The sequence below is a fragment of the Cervus canadensis genome, chromosome 15 (assembly GCF_019320065.1).
Source record: "Cervus canadensis isolate Bull #8, Minnesota chromosome 15, ASM1932006v1, whole genome shotgun sequence".
In the NCBI taxonomy this organism is placed as follows: domain Eukaryota; kingdom Metazoa; phylum Chordata; class Mammalia; order Artiodactyla; family Cervidae; genus Cervus; species Cervus canadensis.
The window spans coordinates 32,453,190-32,474,982 of NC_057400.1; the positions used below are offsets into that span (position 1 = coordinate 32,453,190).

The following is a 21,793-nucleotide window of genomic DNA, read 5'->3' on the forward strand; positions in this document are numbered from 1 at the left end:
ACATGAGACTTAATTAATAAGAACCCAACTCTGAGACGGGCCACCTTGGGGTCAGCACTTTTCTGAGCTTGTTTCTCTGTCTGTGCCCAGAGGTAGGGGGAGCATGATACATGCCATAGGATTACCTGACGATTAGATCAGACTATGTGTAAACATCCTGTAGATATCATTTTAAAAACTCCCATACCAATACAAGTATTTCTGCTGGTACTACAACTAATTTTAAAGATGATGTAATTTAAAAATGATCTCTTTTGTGATATTGGCTTTGTTTTTCTTAACCATAGTAAAAGATGAAAAATGTGCTCAGGAATTTCTTTGTTTTTAATAACTGACAAGTCTGGTGCGTAACAGACTCAATCCTTGAATTTCAGTTTCTATGAGGTTTTCCAAAAATACAGTGCAACTAAATTCTACGGGAAAACTGATGTCTAGTTCTTAAGCCATATTGCCTATTAATGAATGTTTCTTTATTTTATGGACTAGGAGGAAAGGCCTTTACAGAGACTGGGATCCTCTCTTCTGGCATATGATAAAATAACAATTCTCTTACAACTCAGAGGCCCACATCTCGGTTAAGACAAAAAAAGGAAAGATAGGAGTATTTATGCAGAATTTCAGTAAAACTCTTCACTGATGGAAATCAAGGAAATTCCCATCAGAATTTTCTAGAACATTAGTTCACATGCTCCTTATATCTAAGCTATTCCTCAGTTATAAAGAAACTAGTATTCAAAGGCATTAAAAAAAAAACTAAAGTTGAAATCCTTCTTTTAACAATTAATTTCTCTATGTTTGATATAATTTCAAGAACAATTTGCCTGGAGAATCTTGCATCTGTAAGTTTTTTTCATGACTAAAGGAAAAAGCCTTTGCCGAGCTTTCTGAAAACTATCTACAAAAAATTCTCGAATGAAAAGCTTGATCCTTTGGGCTAGTTTGTTTGCAATCTTCCAAATTAAGTTAGTTCTGGGAAAAATCATATAGATTTAATTTTTCCCTCTGGGTAAAAATTAATTCCATATATGTTGTCTAACCAAGTCTTTTTCTATACTGTGCATTTCCAGGCCCGTTAGATGGTAGTGAAACCAACTTCCTGGGTCTCTAGCATTTATATGAAGATTAAGAGAATAGAATTGAAAGATCAGGATGCACTGTCTTTAGTGTAGCAATAAGTACTCTTCTGTAAAATACTTATGTCAGAAGGAACTCTCAAAAACTTCAGGTATATATGTATGTGTTGATCTGCAGTACAAAATAGATTTCTCAGTGTGGGAAAAAAGATCTGAGAAATATTGGTCTAAAGTGTTACATAAAATGTTCAAAGTTAAGAGGTAAAAGTCTCTAATAGAGGCAAAGTTTCTGAAAGAAAACTAGGCCTATTAGAACTGCAATGAAATTTATAGGGAGTTTTACAATAAAAGGTTTTACTTAACATATTAGGCATAAAGGGTTAAAAGTGCTAAGACCTTATACTATATTTAAACAGCTCATGTGATTTAGGATTTTTTGAAAATTATATCTATACCTATGAAAAGTTTTGTTTTTAAAAAACAGTTTCAAAAGATTTTTAAATTTTTATATTTCATAGTTATAAAGTTAATGATTTACTCTTAAATCATATATTTGGGGCTGATGAAATAACTAGTTATCACATTCACTGGTTTATTTTTCTACCAAAGGTCACATAATTCTATTAAAAAAAGAGTGCATTTTATATGGGGTATTATGTCCTCTATTTCATTTCTGGCAAAAATATCCATATCCACCCATGCCATTTGCACATAGGAGGCCTAAAAGGTCACACTGGTGTCCTTCATGTGTGTGTGACTGTCTCTGGACTTTACAGCCCTTGAGAGGAAAACTAAATGCACAGATTTTGTGACGACCGAGCGCCTGGAATTTTTTGGTGGTGTGCCCCTTTGAAAGTGCTGAGGGTCCTTCTGGGCAGCACAGGAACCAACCAGAAACATTCTGGGAGAGGAGAGCAGGGAAGGGCAAGGAATGGTGGGAAGGCTAATTGACTTACATGGCTGGCCATGTACTTCTGGTTCTTGGCATGTGTCAGGGACATGGTATTAGTAGGCAGGATGTAGCTGGTGGCTTTCACTTTATCCCAGGCCTCCTTGTACACGTTCTGTAGGGGTTAAAAATCTTGTGAACACAGAATAATGCAACCTGGATAGCTTCCAGAGGCAAATTTTCCCGGTTTCTGTCCTTCTTAGACATTCCCTAACAACCCCGAATCTCACTCTGTGGGAGCCAAGTGCTCCTAAGTAAATAACTGTTTTACTGACTTGTTCATAATTTCAGAGTCCATTATTTTGTTCTCTCCCATAGCACTTATCACAGTTTGACAGTTATCAGAGATTTTGATGACCTATTCATTCCTCCATAGGTCTAGGATTCCTAGAGGATGAAAACCACTAATATTAAATAGACATATAGCAGGAGATAAAATGTTTCCATTTCTAGGTATTTATTTACTCAGGAGAAATAAAAAGCTATGAACACACAAAGTGAAATGAAAGTCGCTCAGTCGTGTCCGACTCTTTGTGACCCCATGGACTATACAGTCCATGGAATTCTCCAGGCCAGAATACTGGAGTGGGTAGCCTTTCCCTTCTCCAGGGGATCTTCCCGACCCAGGGATCAAACCCAGGTCTCCCGCATTGGAGGCGGATTCTTTTCCAGCTGAGCCACAAGGGAAGCCCATGAACACACAAAACCTATATGCAAATATATACAGCATCTTTACATAATTGTCAAAAACTGGATGCAACTCAGGTGTGCTTTTAGCTGTGACTGGAAAAACTATGGTTTAGAATTTTGTTTTGCTATAAAAAGGATAAAGTACTGATTTAGGCAGCTATTTGCTAACACGTAAATGCATTTTGCTAAGAGAAAGAAGACAGACCTAATGGCTACACACCATGTAATCATATTTAAGTGACCTTCTGGAAAAAGTAAAACAATAGGGACAGGAAAAAAAACTCTGTGGATGCCAGGGGAGAGGAGTGGGGCAGAAAGGGTTAATTTGGAGGTGATATAGAATTTTTCTGTATCTTGACTATAATGGTGAATACATGATTTTATGTATTTGTCAGTACTATGTACCACAAAGAGTAAAATTTACTGTATGCAAATTAAAACAAACAACCAAGAATCAGAATGGGGAAGGGAACTAAAATAGAATACAAACTGTAGCAGATAAATCTAACTGTATTACAAATGTATAACAAAGCTACAGTGAAGGAAGTGGTGAAGAAAACAACTGAGTTAGTTTATAAAATGGTATCTTGACTGGATATTCTAAGGCTATAAGCAAAAATAACTGTACACAAAACACCTTACTCTAGTTAGTAAGTTTGTTTCTCACAGGGGTGTGTGTTAGAAATTCTGAAAGTATTTTATATGCATACAAGGGTGGCACAAATAAGTAGATATATCATAGATAATGAGAGTCAATGTTTTCATTGGAAAGGAATTAGAAAGTTACAAGTTGGAAAAATAAGTTAAAAACAAGGAAAAGGTGAATGAACCCTGTGGTGATGAATTGTATTAGACAATAATAGTTCCCAATAGCAAAGCTGAAACCATTTGAGCATCAAAATAAAAAACAGTAACATTAGATTCTATCCCATAGAATAAAATAAATATCCATGAGCCTATACTGATACAAATAAACAGAGAAACTGACAGTGTAGAAGGAACAGCTGTTCCTTACAGAAGAATTCCAATTGATAAATGTAGAAGGGATAAGGGCAAGAGAAAACAACTGGTAGGGAACTGTAACAATTCTTGCAGGTAAGATCCATCAATGGATGCTAAAATATATGGGAGAAAGTGTGAGGAGAAACAGGATAATTGCACAGTCCCAAAGAATCTCGTCCAAGATATTTATTAATATCAAAGGTAAAAAAGAAAGTCTACAGTGGAGAATCCCAGCAGATAGCAACGAAAAATAAGTGATCAAGGTCATTCCCAGGTACTGATACCATGTACCACTAGCTATGATGGTCTGAGAAGGGCACATCACTTCTGTGCTATTCTTGCCAAAAATAGGAATACCTTAAACCTAATCATGAGCAAACTTAAGATCAACTCAAGCTTTAAAACATTCTAAACAATAACTGGCCAGAACTCTTCAAAAGGGTCAAGATCAGAAAAAGACAAGGAAGAATTAAGAAATTCTCAGATACAAAGAGACTAAGGAGTCATGATAACCAAATGCAGCATGGGATCCTGGACTGGCATCTGGGACAGAAAAGCACTTCAGTGGAAATACTGTTGAAGTCTGGATAAAGTCTATAACATTATTACAAAGTTTATTTCTTTTGTTTTGGTAATTGTTCTATGGAGAAAAGTATATGGGAATTCTCTTTAATACTTTTTGCAATTTTTCTGTAAATCTAAAATTATTTCAAAATGAAGTTTAAAAAATGTTTGATGAATTAACCAATTCAGAGGAGGAAAAAAGAGTGCCTCTCTTGATCTATAAGTCACTGGCCAAAGGAAAAGCTAGGGAAAAAAAACAAGTTCAAGGTCAACAAAGAATAGCTCCAACAGTACCTGTTTGCACTAGGGAATGAGTTAGTGAATTTTTATCAACTGCATGACATAGAACAATACTCAAATTGGGGCTTATTTTCTTGTACCTATTAGAATTTATAAGATAAAGTAGGAACTTAAGGCTCCTACTTTGGGGGTAAGGTTGCTTGCTCCTTTTAATCTCTTATTGTCTCTAAAGGTGGAAAAGGTAACTCAAATACAGAGAAAAGAAAACTCAACTCACACTGCTAAACAGATCCTTCAGATTCTTGGTTCTGTCATAATCCACCGTTTCTAGAACTGTCGTGTATTTGTCTTTGATCTGATGATAATTCTCTTTATATTTCACCTACAGACAAAGAAGATGGGTTATTCTTTTCTATTATTTGACAACATGTAAGACCATCACAGCTTGTCCTGGGAGAGCTGTGCATGGAAGACTCACCTCACTGGCGTTAATGCCACTTTGAAGAGCAGTCACGTAAAGTGGTGTGTCTGTGACCAGGTTGTAATTCTTTAGATTTTCTTTACCTGCTGCTGTGTACAGTATCTGTGAAGAAAAAGAAAAGTTACTGAAAATGGTAAAATGAAGGTCTGCCATTTGTGCCAACTTAGATGTACATTTCTGGGTTTCTGCTTTAATCTTAACAAAAAGGATAGGCTGGACAGTCCTGCAGGCTTTGTACAGCTGTCAAAACTAACAGTTTCTCTTGACCAAAAGTGGAGTCTGGATCTTTGCTAGGTCCCTCCTTCATCATGTTGTCTTTTCATGCTTATACTCTGTCCCTGACAATAGACCCTCAATTTCAACATCCATCAGATAGCTGCCCTCTCTGAGATGAATTTTTGCTGTGAAGTTTTCCAAATAACTACTTTTTACTTCAAAAGTTAAATACTTATGGTTAAGGTATGCATTTGGTTTCTACTCCCTGCCAGTCAACCTGATCAACTAAGGTATACATGGCTTGAGAGTAGTTCACTATGAAATAGCTCGCAGATAACAGTCTGCAATAAATGTCTACAGCCTTCAACCACAGGGGAGACTCAAACTGAGGAAGGCCAGCACAAGAGCCGGCCACCAGAAGAGGTTTTGTTGGCAGGGGTCTTTGGTTCCCTTAGATTGTGTAATGTCAGAGCCACTCTTTTCACCTGGGCACAGAGACAGTCTTGCTATTACCTCACTGGGAGCATCATGGAGTCCATCAATCCACAGTGAGCTAGTTCATCTAGTAATATAGCTCACCTGACTCTGGAGGTCATATGATTTCTTCGCATGGAGGATCTGGGGTGTGTCCCAAACGTAACACCCAATGCCTTTCAGCCAATTCAAGTCATCCTTATACACATTCTGCAAGAAAGAAGGAGCAGTGAAAGGTGACTGGTACTAACTGAACTTCCAATCGAGCATTTGATTTTCTCCTGTTAGCCTTTGGCTGTGCTTAGTATATACTCAGCTGCCATAGGATGGGTTTTTCAACAGTTGGAAGGTCTTTAATGCCCTAGTCTAAAGAAGTTTAGGAGGAGAGCAAAAGCTAAGCCCAAGACTACTGGAGCGGGTAGCCTATCTTTTCTCCAGGGAAACTTCCCAACCCAGGAATCAAACAGGGGTCTCCTGCATTGCAGGAGGATTCTTTACCAGCTGAGCTACCAGGGAAGCCCAATGCCCTAGTCTAAAGAAGTTTAGGAGGATAGTAACAGCTCAGTTTTAGTCTAGTGTTGAAGAGGTTAAAGAATTAACACAGGTGTCTCATCGCTCTGAGGGGACCTTTACATCAAAAAAAGTTACTCCTGCCACTTTGTATTGAAAAGCAGCAGGGTTTAGGAATACAGAGACAACAAGAGCATGGGGGCCTGGGCAGGGCTGGATGAAGGCTGCAGAAAGGACCTCATACATCACTCAAGATCTCCTGCGCGTGTCGGACCCGGACAACATTGGGTTCTTCTGGAAGAGATGTCCACTGGTGGAAGTAGTGTCGGTATTCCAGGTCACTGAGGATGTACTGACACCTTTTAGCCAACACGTGATTCATCATATCTTGGGGGATATGAACATTTGCTTTGGTGTCCTCATAATGTCTTCTGTAGTTCAACTAAAGAATGATACATATTTAAAGACAAAAATAAGAAAGCCATTAAGCTACTCTGATCAATTTTTTCTAGAGTCTTATTTTCAATATACATCAATACCTTTAGATTGGACCAAGGTTAAAAAAATGATACTTTAATATATTCTACTTCTTCAAAAATTTCCCATCCCTTTACTATAACACAAAGCAAAGAGGAACCAACCTTGTTTTCTCCTTTTTCCAAATACAGAGTCCTCACCGTGTTTGGAGGAATAGGGGGGAAAGGGTGAAAACTGACAGCTACCAAAGGTGTGCAAGGCTATGTGGCAGGGACGGGGGAAGTCTCAAGACTGATTCACTCCTCACTATCCCACCCCCAGCTGATTTTGAAACAAAGGGCAGATTATAAACAGGCAGAAGAGTAGTACACTGAAGTGTGCAAATCCTCTTGTTAAAGTAAACTTTGCTTACCAAGCTCCTCATTTTTTGGAAGTCCAGACAGTGAACCACGTTGGGGAACTCACTGATTTCTTTTCCAGCCAGGTAGTGACCCTTCAGCTTCTCATACGTCTCTTTGTATTTCAGCTGTGAAGTAGGTACGGTATTGAGAATCACTAGGACTTTCCAACCAGCCCTTTGTGGCTAGAAAGACTCTCAAACTGACGAAAGGAAAAAGTCCTACTGACCTCACTGTTCACAAAGTCAGCATGCTTGGCTCCCACAATGGGGATATAGCGTTCATCCAGGGTGTAGCCATAGGCCTTGGTTCCCTCCCAAGCCCTTTTATACAGTATCTAGGACAAAGAAACGCATATCAACAAAACTTTGCATTCAACCTCTTCCAGACGTCACTTGAAAGAAAATGGTAAAACCAAGGTAAAGTATTTATGTTTAAAGGCAAGGCCTAAATTTTCATTTACAGCCAATAGTGTGCCTACTTAAGAACAGGATAGAGTCTTTGGACTAGTTGCAAATTAAACCTACTGACCCTGAGACATTTTATAATAGAGTTTAACTTCATTTACATTTCTAATAAAAGTGAAAACAAATTTGCACACAGGGAGAGGATCACCAAAGATTGCTTCCCATTCAGCATACACACACACACCCTTTAGATAAGCTGAATTAAAATTTGGAGAGCAAGTCATCCACTTGCTGGCTGGCGATATCTGGACATGATTGCTAAAAAGGGACCACCCTTTCCTCTCTTCTTTCTGTTGGTAGCTGCTTGGTCCTACCTGTGCCCAGAAGTGATAGAGCTCTTGTTACATTATTGTCTTTTTAAAAAATTATTTAATTGGAGGATAATTGCTTTACAATATTGTGTTGGTCTCTGCCATACATCAACATGAATCAGCCATAGGTATACCTATGTCCCCTCCCATCTCCCATTCCATCTAACCGCTCTAGTTTGTCACAGAGCACTGGGTTGAGTTAGCTGAGGCATATAGCAAATTCCCACTGGCTATCTGTTTTACATATGTAAACATATTTATATGTAAATATATGTAAATTACATGTAAATATACATTGCATATGTAATGTATATGTTTCCATGCTTCTCTTTCAATTCGTCCCACCTTCTCCTTCCCCTACTGTGTCCACAGGTCTGTTCTCTATGTCTGTGTCTCCATTGCTGCCCTGCAAATAGGTTCATCAGTACCATCTTTCTAGATTCCAAATTATGCATTAATGTACAATATTTGTTTTTCTCTAACTTACTTCACCCTGTATAATAGGCTCTAGGTTCATCCACCTTATTTGTACATCATCTCCCTCACTTGCAGACACTCCTGAAAGTCCTATCATATTGATCTTTAGCTCCTCAGTGTCTCCCTCAATGCCTGGCACATCACAGGGCCTCAAACAATACTAGCTGAATAAATACTACTTGCTCTGAATAATATGCTATAAAATAAAAATAAATACAACAAAATAATACATCTCCTTATAAGTTCAGTTGTTCATAAAGTCAGCCAAGAGCATGAATACTAACAAAAGCTTAAAATTCAGAACTGAGTTGTACATCACATAAAATAGAACTTACGGTACTGTAGAGTTTTTCCATGTCTTTGGAGTGGGTGATATATGGTGTATCTGGAGAAAAGATATACTTGCCCTTTATTCGTTTATTAAATGTTTCTTTATATTTTACCTGAGGAGAGAAAACAAAAGAGAACCTTTGATTATTCTAAACATATATTTAAAGTTTCACAAGATCTACCTAGCAAAAAATATTTACATTTAAAGATTAATCAATGGGTTAAATTTCATTATATGATATATAATTTATATTATAACTAACACAATGGAATGTTTGGGATAATAATTTAGATATTATCTAAAAGGGGTACAGTATATGTCCTACTAGTGACTTTCAAGACATTCTCCCCCAAATATTTTCTTATAATTGACTCCCCATTTTCTTTCAAACCATTATCTGGAGTTAAAGAAAGTCTGTTCAGTGACAGACAGTTAAGCTCCCAGTTTATATACCTTATTATACACAAAGAAAACTTACATCACTTTGATTGACTGAGTTAATCTTGGCAAGAACAATCTCTGGAGGATCCACCACACTTGTAAAGTTAGGATAGTTGGCAAGAGCATCTTTCTTATATTTTATCTGGAAAGGAATAGAGATAATTAAGATAGGTGGTCCCCTACAGGGTACCTATCCCCACATGGTAGGTAGGGAGGCCAGGCTTTATGTAGAAAGAAAAGGCTCTGCATACCTGATTCACCATTTCCTGGTTCCTGGTAACCCTCACATGGTCCACAGAATCCAGGGGGATCCAACCAATGCCTCGGAGCCACTCCAAGTCAGCTTTGTAGATATTCTGAGAGCAGAAAGGGAGACATAATACAGGTGCAAATAACTTGGGCACATGATATCAGGCAGCAGATTAGAAACAAATTTTTCAGAAGGTTTTTAAGGCTTTCTCTCTAGTGGCTATTGTCTCATTGATTCAAACATGATTTCATCTGTATACCTGAGCAATATTTCTCATGGCTGTTAATATGAATGAGGAACTATGCAAGGTGGTTTGAGAGATGAGTATAAAGAAAGTCTCTGAAGTGTAGAGAGAAGTTATCTATGAAGTAGACAGTGGTAGGTACTGCAAGAGGAAGACCACATAGATGCTGTGGGAGTTAAGGGTAGGGAACCATTGTTTTCACCTGTGAGCATAAGACAAGGTTTTGCCAAAGAAGTTATAGATGGACTTCATATATATAGCTATATAGAAATCTGTAGGGTATTCAGACTAAATAAAGGAAGTCACACAAATAAATGCTCACGTCTTGTAGGGTTGGGGGCCACCCCTCCAGTCTATCTTTACCCTCGCCCCCACTTCCTGGATTCTCTCAGGCCACCGCACACTACATAAAGAGGAGTTGCTAATCTGATTAAAGTTCCACAAAGGTTATCCTGCTGCAGCCACCAGTGAGATGGGATGTTCAAGTTCAGTACCTGTGCTGCAGGCAGAATCTGACATCCTGTTTGGGTAATAATGAGAAGACCCAGGTAGGGTTAGCTTCTTGGTGCTTCTGAGCATCACACTGATGCATTGTGTTTCTGTTTCCTACAGACTACTGGTGGCAGGGAGAGATCTTGATTCAGGCTTCAGGGGGAGGTGACCTGAGATACATTCTCTCTCCCAGCATTGCCAACCTCTGCATAAGGGCTTCTGGCCCTTCTGCAGCTCATCAGTACACTGTGTCCCTTTTGCTTTGATTCCTTGCAAGCAACTTCTTCGTGAAAGGAACGAGATTCTTGGCAAAGCAAGGAGGAAGCATTCCCAGGTCTTGACTACACTACCATGTAATATTGTTGAAATCCCAAATCAATGTCAACTCCCGCCCAAGCCAATGATTATTTTAAATCAGTTGACAATTTTCCATGCACATGTGAGGAATTGTTGATGATAGAGATGGTACAGAAACAGATTTCTTAAAACTTGACTTTGAATGTTATTCAGAAATGCAGTCAGTAAGCAAAGCTGTCCATTACCGCTCCCAACTTTCCTCTACTTCATATCCAGCCTCAGTTCCCTTCTGAGAGCAAACTATATATTTATGGTTCTGAGTTTCAAAGACTGGAGGCTCCAAGTTGGTGCTTATGATTCTGAGTAGATCATATGCCTCTACATAATTAAAGAGACAAAAATCACTTACGTCACTCTGTAGGTCATAGGCCTTCCTTGCCTGAATAACATCATTTTGGTCAGGGTGACATATCCATTGGTGCAGGTAATTGCGGTAATCAATGTCACTGGCAAGGGCCTGTCCCTCCTTGGCTGCCAACACCGACACCATATCAGGAGGTATATGGATTTTGGCCTTTGTTTTATGATAGTTCTCTTTGTAAAGTCTGTCATTCTGAATCTGGCCTGCGTGCTCGAACCAAACCAGTTTGGGATCATCTCTCATCGTCGGGACACCCACATAATGACCTTTCTGCTTGACGTGTTCAGCTTTGTATTTCAGCTGGTGGGAAGAGGAACAGAGATTCCATCAACTTAGACAAGGACATAAGGCAGAGGGGGCTCGAAACATCAAGCAAGCTGAGGCCCCAGATATTTTTGTTACTCTCGCAAGAGCAAATACAAAAAAGTTGAAATAGAGATGAAGAAATTTCAATTAAAAAATGGAAAAATAGACACTTATTTTCTACTTCTGGCAATATCTTATTTGAAGGCTTAGAGATTTTAGGGAAGCAGAGAATAGAAGAAAAAATAAAGACCTCAAGCAATAGTTTTTGAAGAAGCAGAGAGGAAAAAAAAGATGAAGAATGCCAAGAGCCCACAGGAAAAGGACAAGAAGGGAGCAGGTACTCTGGCCATCCTCAAAGCTGGCCAGGCCTGCCAGCCAACAAGGAGCTCTCCATGGTGCTATGTCTTAGGGTAACTGGGTCCCTGTAGGGGCAATGGCCCGTCTTTGCAAAATTCACTCGTATCAAATTAACTTACTTCACTCTGAACATCACCAGAATGATGGGCGTGAACAAACGGCACAGCATCTGGAGGCAAAATGTAACCGGTGGCTTTTTGTTTCTCCCAGCTTTCCTTGTAGAGATACTAAAAGACAGAGAGAGAGCCATGACAAAGGGTTAAACCAAGGAGTCAGAATAGAGGGCTAAGTCTCCTACAGGTATGTTATAGTCCTCCATTCTCACAGAAAGTGTCAGGCATCCAGGCAAAATCCTTACCTGGTCCAGTATCCGGGCTGCCTCCTGGGCAGTATGCAGCTGAGGGGTTTCTGTGAGAGTGTACTTTGATTTTGTGTCATTCCAATCTTTTCGGTACTTAATCTAGAAATGAGAAGCAAGTTGGTAAGTTCCTTGATATTAAGAACACATAATGTTGTCCAAGCAACTGTTAGCAACAGTCATCTCAATATTTACAATCTGTATCTCAGACAGTGATTGTACAATGAGCGTAAGGACTTGGAAGAGCTTTAGAAATGGCATCTTCCAAACCCAGAAATTTTAGTATTTTTTAACATTTTTAACAGATCATCTTTATTTAAAAATTTAACAGAGCCATTTTAGAACAATAGTCATGTACTTACATCGTTCAGGATTTCACCACTATGTTTTGCTGTCACATAATCAACTCGGTCATCCACAGGAGTAAAGTTGAGAGTCTCTATTTTTGTGCGATATTTTTTCTATGGGAAAGAAAATCTCTTTTAGACAATTATTGTCTCTGGTCCTGAACAAAATATGCTGCATTTAAGGGCGTGTCTGTACTAGAAGTGTAGAATGTCATATTTCAATGGCATCTTTTTGGCAATTTGGCTTTCTTCTTAGCATTTTATTTTTAAACAAATGGGTTGACATCTTATACCATCCACAGATTTTAAGGTAGCAGGTTTGCTTAGCTCCCAAAATCATATATCATATATCATTATTTCCCAAAATAATATATCATTATGTGTACTCAGGTATGTGTATTTTTCAATTTTCAAACTTCTCTCATGTGTATTGCCATTGAGGGCAGAAGAAAATTTTCCATTTATACAATTCCAAGCATCACTGAGTGGTCTTATAGGTATTCTTATGGGTGTGGCCCCACAATGTGACAGGGACAGTACAAGATTATTTTGGAAAGGAAAGCAATTGAAATCATAATTGCTGTTAGGGAATGACTGCATGTGAACTGGTATACTTTTGTTTAGTCTCTTAGGAAATGTGCTGAATGTCAGGATAAGATCTTGGAATACCTCACTGAAGATGTCTGCCATATGCTTGGCATGATTGACAGAAACAGAATCAGCTGGCATCCACCCAATCCCACGTAACCATTCCAAGTCAGCCTTGTAAATAGCCTGTGAAAATAAGACCAGGAAGAAGTCAGTGAGTCTGGTCACATTTATTCTATTCACTGGTCTGATGGAGAAATGCAATTTAAGAATGACATACTCAAGCACCAGACAAGTAACATAAGTAAATTAATGATGTGGCGGCATAATAAACTGGGGGCCATGTTTGCTGTTTAAAGGGGTTTAGCCTTAATTCAGCCCCAGGTCATGACTACCAATGGCTAATTCATGTCTGGAGCTGCATCCTCTAATTTTTTTCCAACAAAATGGGAAATCCTAGATTTGTACACAAAACTCCCTGATTTTAAAACCTTTTAAAACTTATTTCAAAATTTAAAAACACTGTGTCAACTAAAATAGCATATCTATGCCTATAACCTGTCCATGGACTGCCAATATTTTACTTACAATTTAAACCTCTGTTGCTGCTTAAGTTCTGTAGAAATAATGCTTTCAGAATAGTTGTCTTTAATGTGATATAATTAAGAACTATGTTCAACTACCACTTATTTCCTTATCTTTCATGGTACTGGTGATTTTGATACCATACTATAAATTCTAACCAAAACCAAATTCTTGGCTGTATAAAGACATGAAGTGATGATGCAAGATTTAATGACATAAACTTTCTGGGAGTCCTGGGAAAATGATGAAAGAGTTCAGGCTAAAAGGCAGCCCACTCACATCGCTTTGCAGATCATAAGCTTTCCTGGCCTGAATCACGTCGTTCTGGTCAGGCATACACGTCCACTGGTGCAGGTAATGGCGGTAATCAACGTCGCTGACCAGAGTCTGGGAGTTTTTAGAGTGCTCGATGGAGAGCATGTCCGGGGGGCTCTGGAACTTAGACTTCCATTTGGCCCAATGCAGCCGGTACTCTCTTTCATTCTGAATCTTGCCAGCTATGAGCGCCCAGCGAATCTTGTTGTCGTCCCTGGCTGTGCGGGTGCCCACATAGTGTCCCTTCTGCTTCTCGTGATCAAGCTTGTATTTATACTGGAGACAGAAAAACACAGCAGATGGATCACAGCATGAACTCTCTGTGCACCTGGGGCCTTTGCATGAAAAACTGAGGAGTAAATAAGGCCACACTCACGTCACTGGCGATCTCCCTGGAGGCCTTGGCAGCCTGGATGGGGATGGCGTCCAGCCGAACGTCACAGCTCATCTTCATCTCATCCCAACCTTCACGGTAAAGTTTCTGAAGAGGAGGAAAAACAAGGTATTGTTCCCAGTTCAAACTCACCAGTGACTACAGGGGTTCAAGTGGAATTAATGACAAAGGGGTACAGTTTTGAAGTCCTAGAACCAGTTTACAGAAAGAGAATAGGTTAAAGAATCATTATAGACCAATGTACTGGAGAACAAAATCATGTCTGGAATCCAAAGACCTGGCCTTGACAAGGTTTTTTTCTTCTTTTAATTTGAATTATAATTTCAATATAGTTGTTTATGTTTGATGTAAAAGGGTTCAGGTGCTTCTTGTATTGATAGCACTGGGATCAGTTTATGTTCAGACATTAATGGTCTATTATTGAATTTCTTCATAATTCTACTTAATTCTTCATTTCAATTTTGTAATCTTCAGAATTATAAAATTTTTACATTCTGAAAAACAAGAGGGTTTTTCATTTGAAAAACAACAGGGTTTTTCCCTCTCTACACAGTTTTTTTTTTTTTTTTAGATCTTCCAATACAATTGTTGATGCATACTGTTTGAGAGTGTTAGATCTTTTTACTGAAGCACTGATTGGAGGTAATGGGCCATTTTCTAAGTGTAGCGCTGTTGTGTTTGTAAAGAGAGGTCAATGAAAATAGTGACTGATTTACAGATAACGTTCTAAATATATGTTCACATTTAAGTGGATAACTTCTGTATTAACAATTTAGAAATAGCAGTAATTTAAATGTATAATTCAGAAATCAAACCTATCACTATTGTTCAGAGCTTGAACAAGGCAGAAAGGAGAAGTGAATTTCAATTAGTTTCATGGCCTTTGCATTTTGAAAAATGAGTGCTTAGAGAGGCTCTGTCCTTGTAATTATGGAAAAGTTTTATATGAATTTTCATTCAAGTTTTTGTATTAATTTTGAGTGGGCCTATTTTAATTTTTGACTTGTTTTTGTACAAAAGAAAGTGTTTTCCTCATTTAAATGTATTATAATAGAGAATATTTAATGGAAATTTGTAATTATGTTATTTTAAATTTTTTGTATTTTATTACACATATTGTTATATTATTTTTTCTTATGTGATACACTTTCTTTATGTGGTCAAATATAATTTTTATTTGAGCTACAAAAAAACTGGACTTAGGACCTAACTTCTTCACCTACTAACTGTGAAAATGTGGGCAAATTCTTTAATCTTTTTAACTCTGAACTTTCCCATATGATTAAAAACAAAATAAGACTGTCTTACCCATGTGATTGGTGTCAAGTTTAAATGAATCAATTTAACATGAATTTGCTTGGTTACCATAAAATTATATACAAATATTCTGAAAAAAACTGCCTTCTAAATGCTGAAAATAACTTAAAATAGTGGACTTTATCAAGATTACAGTACTAGCAACACTATGTATAAAGAAAGTGAATATTTTGTTTAGTATTCAAATAGGATGTTTGATACCTTCCAAAACAGAAGTCATTCTCACTAGTATCTAAGTTTAACAACTTTACTTTTGGCGTGGTGTCAAATGCTAGTCTTGCTTATATCATGATACTAATGGTGTGTGCATGCATGCAAAGTTGCTTCAGTTGTATCCAACTCTGTGTGACCCTATGGACTGTAGCCCACCAGGCTCCTCTGTCCATGGGATTCTCCAGACAGGAACACTGGAGTGGATTGCCATGCCTTTCTCCAGGGGATCTTCCTGACCCAGGAATCGAACCCAAATCCCTTTATTATGTCTTGGCAGAGAGGTTCTTTACCAATAGTGCCACCTAGGAAGCCCAATATTAATGGTAGGGTTCTAGTATTTCCAGCTGAGAAATTTATCATGCAAAAGATAGCATATGAGACTTTCCAGAATTCTTTTTCCAAAGATGCCGATGGATTGGAAGGAAGAGGCCGATTCTATTCAGCGAAGAGCTGGCTGTCTCTCCATCCACTCACTTGGCAATAAGAGTGCACTGCACCATATACTGTATCAATTTTAGTCCAAAAAAAGCATCAACATTTTGCTTTCTTCCCAGCCCTTGGAAAAATTAGCTCCTAAGAGGCTCATTACAATAAAGTTGGTGGTGCAGTACAGCACATGGTAAGGAACCTTTACTTGGAAGACTCCTCTCACAAAGATTCATTATTTTTTGAAAGATAAAAGGTTTCAAGCCATGGTGGACTGTATTAAGAAAGACAGTATCCTTCTTCTAAGGTCATACTGTTCCACACACAGAAAAATCTCTGTGATTCATGAAGGTACTACCTTTCTTGAACTTTCTTAAACTGTGAAGCTACCCGTGTAATTGAATTCTTTCATTTTATCTAATAAGAGTTTTAAGTTGATCTCTCCCTTTCCCCTGGCATACAATGATTTATTCTGCAAAGGATGATAATTCTGCCTTTTTATATCTGATATTTTTCTCTTATCCTTACTCTTTTTTTTTTTCTTTTTTTATGGATGTGCCAGCTTTTCATTGCTGTGCGGGCTTTTCACTAGTTGAGGTGAACAGGGGCTACACTTTGTAGCAGGGTAATGGGCTTTTCATGGCAGTGGCTTCTCTTGTGGAACACAGGCCCTAGGGCACATGGGCTTCAATAGCTGCAGTTACTGGGCTCGGACTCAGGCTCAGTCGTCGTGGCACATGGGCTTGGTTGCTCTGCGGCATGTGGGATCTTCCTGGACCAGGAATTAACCTGTGTCTCCTGTATTGGCAGGTGGATTCTTTATCATTGAGCCACCAGGGAAGGCTTCTTATCCTTACTGTTAATTATTTCAGCATAAATGAGAAGCTTATCACTAAGCTACTTTCAGCAAATGTTAAAAAATGGTAATGAGCCTCTTGATGAAAGTGAAAGAGGAGAGTGAAAAAGTTGGCTTAAAACTCAACATTCAGAAAACTAAGATCATGGCATGTGGCCCCATCACTTCATGGCAAATAGATGGGGAAACAATGGAAACAGTGGCTGACTTTATTTTTGGGGGCTCCAAAATCACTGCAGGTGCTGACTGCAGCCATGAAATTAAAAGATGTCTGCTACTTGAAAGAAAACTTATGACCAACCTAGACAGCATATTAAAAAGCAGAGACATTACTTTGCCAACAAAGGTCCGTCTAGTCAAAGCTATGGATTTTCTAGTAGTCATGTATGGATGTGAGAATTGAACTATAAAGAAAACTCAACTATAAAGAAAGCCAAAGAATTGATGCTTTTGAACTGTGGTGTTGGAGGAGACTCTTGAGAGTCCCTTGGACTGCATGGAGATCCAACCAGTCCATTCTAAAGAAAATCAGTCCTGAATATTCATTGGAAGGACTTATGCTGAAGCTGAAACTCCAATACTTTGGCCACCTGATGCGAAGAACTGACTCATTGGAAAAGACCTTGATGCTGGGAAAGATTGAAGGTGGGAGGAAAAGGGGATGACAGAGGATGAGATGGTTGGATGGCATCACTAACTCAATGGACATGAGTTTGAGTAAACTCTGGGAATTGGTGATGGACAGGGAGGCCTGGCGTGCTGCGGTCCATGGGGGTCACAAAGAGTTGACACGACTGAGCAACTGAACTGAACTAGTGGGCGTCCTTGGTTTACTCCTGACTTGAATGAGAAACTTACTTACTTGATGAGCCTTGCCTTTGATTTGAAATTTATTCTTAGTTATGACAAGAAAATATTCATCTATTCTTATTTTGCTAAGATTTTATTTAAAAAAAAAATAAGAATGGATATTTGATTTGGTCACACATCTTTTTAAATCTAATAAAATGAGCATATAGTTTTTCTCTTTTATTCTATCACATTATCAGTTTTCTGAATATGAAATACTTTTGGCATTCCTGAATGAATCCTAGTTATTTGTTTATTATATTCATGTACTATCAAATTTGATTTGTTAATATTTCATTTAGGATTTCCTCATTATTATTGGTCTACAGTTTTCATTTGAAGCACTTATCTTTGACAAGTTTTGATAATGGTGAAGGCTTTCCTTCTTTCATTAGGCTCTATAGTCATTTATTCCTTGAAGTTTGGAAAGAATTGCCCTATAAATTCATCTGGGTGACCCTGACATCAGAGAGGAATGAGGAAAGGTCTTTAATAACCCTCTTCGTTTCTTATAATATGTTTTTATTCTTTTTCTGGGGTCAATTTTATTAATTTATAATTTCATAAGAAGAATCCCCTATATATCTGGGTTTTAGAATTAACTTAAATACAGTTGTGAAATGAATTCTAATTATTTTATGTTCATCTGAATCTGTCATTCATTCCCCTGTCTTATTTGTGCCTCTTCATTCCTCTTTCATCATCTTTCTCCTTGTTCCCTTCTCTCTTTTGTCATGTTGACGTTGCCTCACAGTAACTGGCCTTACCCAGTGATTCAGAACCAGGGATCTGCCGCTCTCCTCACTCCTGGCCAAGGGCCTCCTTACCCACACAATCTTCTCTTCCTTGGCTATGAAGAGTTCCCCAGTAATAGCTTCATACCGATTGGGCAACTTTCCAAACAAAAGGGGTCTGTTGCAGTACTTACATTGCTCACGTTAAGAGCATTGGCTCTAGCAAGATTAATTTCTGGAGTATCTGGCATTATATGGACTGAAGTTTTATCCTTGTCCCAAACTTCTCTGTACTTTGGCTGTGGAAAGAACAATAACAAAATTATTTCAGAGTTTGTAATTTTGCTAGTTGCAGTATACAACTTTTGATTTTTTTGGTCCCAAATCTTTTCATATTAAAAATTTCCAGAATCTTTTCGCATAAGTTACTCAAATTTGTTATGAAACCTGTATTAGTACCTTTCATTTGTACTTTGAGATTTTGTTTAATATTAGTAAGCAGTAACAACCGTGTCAACCTCACTTACTAAAATTTTTGCTATCATCAATATTACTATTATCTTACAAATGGATTACCAGATTAATTATTTAGCATTCTTTTATAAAATGAACTTAATTTTAATACAGAACAAAAATGTGACTCACAATACTGATATTTTCAGCATTTGATTTAGCAAGGACCACTTCAGGTGTGTCAACAACACTTGTGTACTTGAGTTTCACCACAGGTGTCCGATAGACACTGTCTCGGAAGATATGCTGGGCATTTTTGACTCTCAGTACTTCTGGAGATCCTTCAGGCATCCAGCCGATGCCACGGAGCCACTCCAAGTCAGCCTTGTAGATGGCCTGGGAAAGGAAACAAAGTCAGGAGGGGCAGGTTTGTTTTTTTTAATCTGTGGTAGAGTAAGAAAGCAGCTTTTCATGTTACATTTTCTCTTCCAGAAACAAAAATAAAGCTGAGCATGGGCCTAACAGAAAGAATGTCTCCTATGCACAGCAGGGTTTTGTCCCGCTTTGTCTTCTGTGGTGTGCGTGTGTGTGTTCCTGTGCATACCCAAATTCTAGAAAGCAGAATGATGCAGAAGGGATGCCCTGCTTGGGGGATCTGTGGGAGATTTTTGAATATTTTGGTTATCATCTCATTAGCCAATGCAGACTTTGAAAAAAATAATAATAGACTCTCCAACAAGTTCTCCACACAAAAGCCAGAATGGTCTTTACAAAATTCATCATTCAAATTTGATGTCACAACATCCTCCCAACTTATGACTTCCCATTGGTCTCAAGATAAAGATCAACATGTTAACATAGACTAGACTGTGATGATGGCCTAGCATCAGTCCCTACTCATTCTTCCAACCTCATCTGACACGTGCTTCCCTTTGACCCATATGTTCTGACCACACTGGCCTTTCAGTTTGTGGTTTACATATACCCCGCTTTGTATATGTTGGTCATTCTGCAGGAATGTCCCCTGTGTTTTCCTCATTGAACCAACTCCTATTCTCTTCTCTTATCTCTAAATCAGCATTCCCCCAGAGAAGCTTTTCCTACATCACTTTTTCATAGTGCAAGGACCACTCTTTTTTAGCCATCCCATTTTTGCTGATATTCACTAGTTGACATCTGTTCCTTTCCCATCAATGTGAACTTCCTTACGTCAGGAACTTTGTCTTGTTCTTCTTTATTCACCATTGTGCATTTAGTGCTCAGCACAAGACATGGTACATGGTCGATTTGATAATTATTTTTAAAGGGATAATTAAGAACTCAATCCCTAGTTCCACAATTTCGATCCCACTTGGGTTTTCTTTTTCAGCACTTCCTTTTGAACTGGGATTTGCATTTTCTTGGCTATTTCAACATGTTTTCTCAGGAATATGTAAGTGGTTAACCAGATAAAATTGCTCTATGTGAAACACCAGTTATTAATTTCATTAAAAAACCATTGTGTTCTTCAGAAATAGTATATTAATAACTAATAAGATACAAATATCAAGCTAAAATAAGGAGTAAGAGGAGTCAAAATGCAGGGAAATTTCTACCTCAGTGAAGAAGGTTATATGTTTTAGTGTGTGAAGCATGACAGATACCCAAAATCTAGAAGGATTCTTGAAGAGGATTACATAGGTTTTGAAGCTTTCCTTTCTCATTCTTTAAGAACTTGATTGATATGCATTCTTTAATACACCCATGTTAATGAAGAGAATGCATTTATCTAGAAACTGGACTAAATTCACCAAATGGCAATCATTTCAAATGATGGGTATACTCTTCTATAACAAACTCATTTATTATATAAAAATATCAACTGAAGCTTAAGGGAAGTTCAGATAATAAAAAGAAGGAATTCATTCTGTACAAGAAACAAATATCCTGATAGAACTCATTATTTTCAAAAGATCGAATGGTTAGAAAATATAAGTAAATCTTAAAATACTTTGGGCAAACTAATGAAACATGTTGTGAAGAATACAAAGTTAAGGGAAATGAGTGAGCTTAGAGCATCTTGCTAATCTTTTAAATTAATTTCAAGAAGACAGCCCCTGTCATTCTTCAACTGAAGAAACACGATATTTAATAAGCTACAAACAATGAGTACATTAACGAAATCTATAGAAAAACTGTGGTAGCACCACTAACAATGAAGATGAAAACTTTCTGAATAAGCCCAGAAGTAAGGCTTGTGATGAACAAACCCAGTAAGATATCCCAGGCAAGTGCTCAGGCAGGGAGAACGTTCCTGAACCTTGGAAGGAGTGACCGGGCAAAGCTGTGGAAGGCTGTCTTCCTGGGGAATAGTCACCCCGCCCACCCCCAGGCACCACAGCAACGACTTACGTCACTCTGCAGGTCATAGGCTTTCCTGGCTTGGATCACGTCATTCTGGTCAGGAAAGCAAGACCACTGGTGTAGGTACTGGCGATAGTCCACATCGCTTGCTAACGCCTGGCCTTCTTTGGCAGCGTTGATGGACACCATGTCCACCGGGATGGTGATCCTGGCCTTGTGGTCATTGTATGCCTTTTTGTACAGCCTGTCATTCTGCATCTTCATCACATTTGCTGCCCAGACCAGTTTAGGGTCTTCCTTGGCACTGCGACACCCAATGTAATGACCTTTCTGTTTCTCGTAAGCAGTTTTGTATAGATACTGGTGGATGTGAACAGAAGAAAGAAGATTTGTTTCTCCAAACTAACTTTTTCTGGACAGCCTACTCAAATAACTCCCTCATATTACCCTTTTGGGGGCACTGTTTTCCTTTAAATTCTTACTACAAGTTTTATACTTGATACTCTGGTTTGCCTTCTACATCTATATTCATGAAAACATTGTGAAC

The 21,793-nt window shown here is 38.3% G+C and overlaps 1 protein-coding gene across 31 annotated transcripts in view; it reads right to left on the minus strand.

Moving 5' to 3' along the window:
• The window catches only part of NEB (nebulin), a 218,680-nt gene that overhangs the window by 61,591 nt on the left and 135,296 nt on the right, over positions 1 to 21,793 (minus strand). For 30 of the 31 annotated variants that reach the window (XM_043488007.1, XM_043488010.1, XM_043488013.1 and 27 more), the window contains 20 exons: positions 21,295 to 21,606; positions 19,096 to 19,299; positions 18,645 to 18,749; positions 14,038 to 14,142; positions 13,626 to 13,937; positions 12,843 to 12,947; positions 12,189 to 12,287; positions 11,827 to 11,928; positions 11,588 to 11,695; positions 10,794 to 11,105; positions 9,353 to 9,457; positions 9,139 to 9,243; positions 8,665 to 8,772; positions 7,304 to 7,411; positions 7,089 to 7,202; positions 6,444 to 6,641; positions 5,795 to 5,899; positions 4,997 to 5,101; positions 4,796 to 4,900; positions 2,030 to 2,137 (listed from right to left, as the gene is read on the minus strand). In XM_043488007.1, coding sequence (XP_043343942.1) covers positions 2,030 to 2,137; positions 4,796 to 4,900; positions 4,997 to 5,101; positions 5,795 to 5,899; positions 6,444 to 6,641; positions 7,089 to 7,202; positions 7,304 to 7,411; positions 8,665 to 8,772; positions 9,139 to 9,243; positions 9,353 to 9,457; positions 10,794 to 11,105; positions 11,588 to 11,695; positions 11,827 to 11,928; positions 12,189 to 12,287; positions 12,843 to 12,947; positions 13,626 to 13,937; positions 14,038 to 14,142; positions 18,645 to 18,749; positions 19,096 to 19,299; positions 21,295 to 21,606 — 2,925 coding nt within the window. The remainder of the gene's footprint in view (positions 1 to 2,029; positions 2,138 to 4,795; positions 4,901 to 4,996; positions 5,102 to 5,794; positions 5,900 to 6,443; positions 6,642 to 7,088; positions 7,203 to 7,303; positions 7,412 to 8,664; positions 8,773 to 9,138; positions 9,244 to 9,352; positions 9,458 to 10,793; positions 11,106 to 11,587; positions 11,696 to 11,826; positions 11,929 to 12,188; positions 12,288 to 12,842; positions 12,948 to 13,625; positions 13,938 to 14,037; positions 14,143 to 18,644; positions 18,750 to 19,095; positions 19,300 to 21,294; positions 21,607 to 21,793) is intronic. The other variant, XM_043488012.1, reaches the window with a different exon arrangement.